This window comes from Dreissena polymorpha, chromosome 1, assembly GCF_020536995.1.
Source record: "Dreissena polymorpha isolate Duluth1 chromosome 1, UMN_Dpol_1.0, whole genome shotgun sequence".
Taxonomy (NCBI): domain Eukaryota; kingdom Metazoa; phylum Mollusca; class Bivalvia; order Myida; family Dreissenidae; genus Dreissena; species Dreissena polymorpha.
In genome coordinates this window covers 20,047,624-20,049,626 of record NC_068355.1, presented here as the reverse complement: position 1 = coordinate 20,049,626, position 2,003 = coordinate 20,047,624, and the positions used below count along the sequence as shown (strand labels likewise).

General features: G+C 33.4%; 1 protein-coding gene across 1 annotated transcript in view; it reads right to left on the bottom strand.

Annotated features, from left to right (window-relative positions):
- Positions 1-434: 434 nt before the first annotated feature.
- Positions 435-2,003, bottom strand: part of LOC127873321 (epithelial splicing regulatory protein 1-like) — a 120,963-nt gene continuing 119,394 nt past the window's right edge. Inside the window, exon 16 of the mRNA XM_052417135.1 lies at positions 435-607. Coding sequence (XP_052273095.1) covers positions 602-607 — 6 coding nt within the window. The 3' untranslated portion in view covers positions 435-601. The remainder of the gene's footprint in view (positions 608-2,003) is intronic.

The following is a 2,003-nucleotide window of genomic DNA, read 5'->3' as shown; positions in this document are numbered from 1 at the left end:
AAAATTAAGGATGATCACATATTTCAAACTACCAAAATCATGATCATGAGGTATGTTCTTGAATAATCAAATATTAAAATGTGCTAACATGGGAGACAATTTCTGTAGGATCGAGTGTCTCAAGAATGAGTTACGTCCCTCTACGATGAAAAGATAGAAAATGTGCTGTCCAAAGGGTTGTGGCTTTTTTCTTTACATTTTAATGACTACTCGTTAGTTCACCGATTGTTTTTTTGTACACTGATTGATAGTTGGATTGCTGGAAGGAGTGAAACAAACATGCATGTCATGTCATAAACCACATATAATATATATACATGTATATATATACATATATATATATATATCGAAATGATTTCTCATTAAACAGTGGTGATAACCATAACATGATATGATATATTTCACAAGAAAGGAAACACAAATAAAGACACAAATTTACGTTAAAAAAATGTATTACAATATTTTAATCTATTACATGTAACAACAAGATATAGGGCCTAAGGGTACAGATGCCCCATCATGCCATTTTAATTTGTCACACAAGGCCCCAAAACTGACAGGGAAGGATGGTCGTGTTGATGGAAATTTCCTCTTCATACGTTCAAACCTGAAAAAACAAAACAAATTAAATATACATATAATTAGTTTGTGAGTTTGTTATTAAGGACTTTCTTAATCATGTCTACTGAATTTGTGTTGCTTATAGCACTCCTTATGCTTTTTCTTGTTTTACTCCTACTAAATTTCGAGCTAAACTAACTCATCATGTAGAAGCTGTACGAAGTTCAATAAAGATTTAGCAAAGTGATAAGATGGTTTCACTGAATTAATATATTAAATATAAGGAAAACTTCCCATGTTTTTCAACTAACTGGAACCTATTTCAAACTGGGTCTAAATACCATGAGATAAAATCTTCTGAGCAAGTTTCATGATGATTGGATTAAAAATATTACTTCTTATGAGTAACTGAAGTATTTCGCAATTGCCATTTAAAGAAAATTGCCCCTTTCCCCATGGCCTCCATGCTTTGTCAAGGACCATTAGCATTTTGGACATCACCTGAGACAATCATAAGAAAACAAATTCATACCATGTGTCATTCAGATAAAACAATAAATGTGACTCCTAGAGTATATACAAAGGTACAATGAAGCAATATAAATGTTACTTCTAGAGTGTTAATAAGATTTCCCGAAAGCCAATATAAGGCATTTTTATTATGATTGTAAAAAAAAAGTGACTTCTGAAGTGTTAACAAACTTTCTATAATTTGACCCAGTGACCTACTTTTTTACCTCGCCTGACCCGGAGTGAAACTTTGCCGAGACAGTTTTATGAAGATTTGTAAAAAATGTGGCCTCTAGAGAGTTAAGAAAGCAAGTATTGACGGTGGACATTATACAATGGAGGACAGACAAAAGGCAATCATAAAAGCTCACCATGTGCATGTTGTGCTCAGGTGAGCTAAAAACTAAGGCTAGATATTGTCCAGATAAAGATTCTTACCAAGTTTCATCAAGATTGAGCCACAGGGTTTTTGATAAGAATTGACCTCATTACCTTGGTTTTGAACAAACACGACCCAGATTTAAACTTGACCTAAATATTACGCTCATTTCGTAGTAAGATTGTGTCATTATTGTTGCCTCTAGAACAGCAAAAAATGTTCTTTTCTAAGATTCGACCTTGAGACCCTGTATCAAAGTCACCCTAAATATTGTTTATATAATCATTTTGAGAGATATTGTTCAAAGGTGCATTTACAGATATGGCCTGTAAAGTGGCAAAAAGCTCAAAGCTGACTATCCAGACTCACATTAAACACTGGAAGCTGCCAGATACAGACATAGGTTTATCAAAGTAGCTTGTTATGAGCACTTTGTGTTAAGGTGCTCTAAAATACAGATAGATGCTCAACTATGTTTTTTTGACAGGAAAGGAATACAAAATAACAGACACAGCCACTGTGTATAAATGCAAGTTTGATGAATACAGACTTG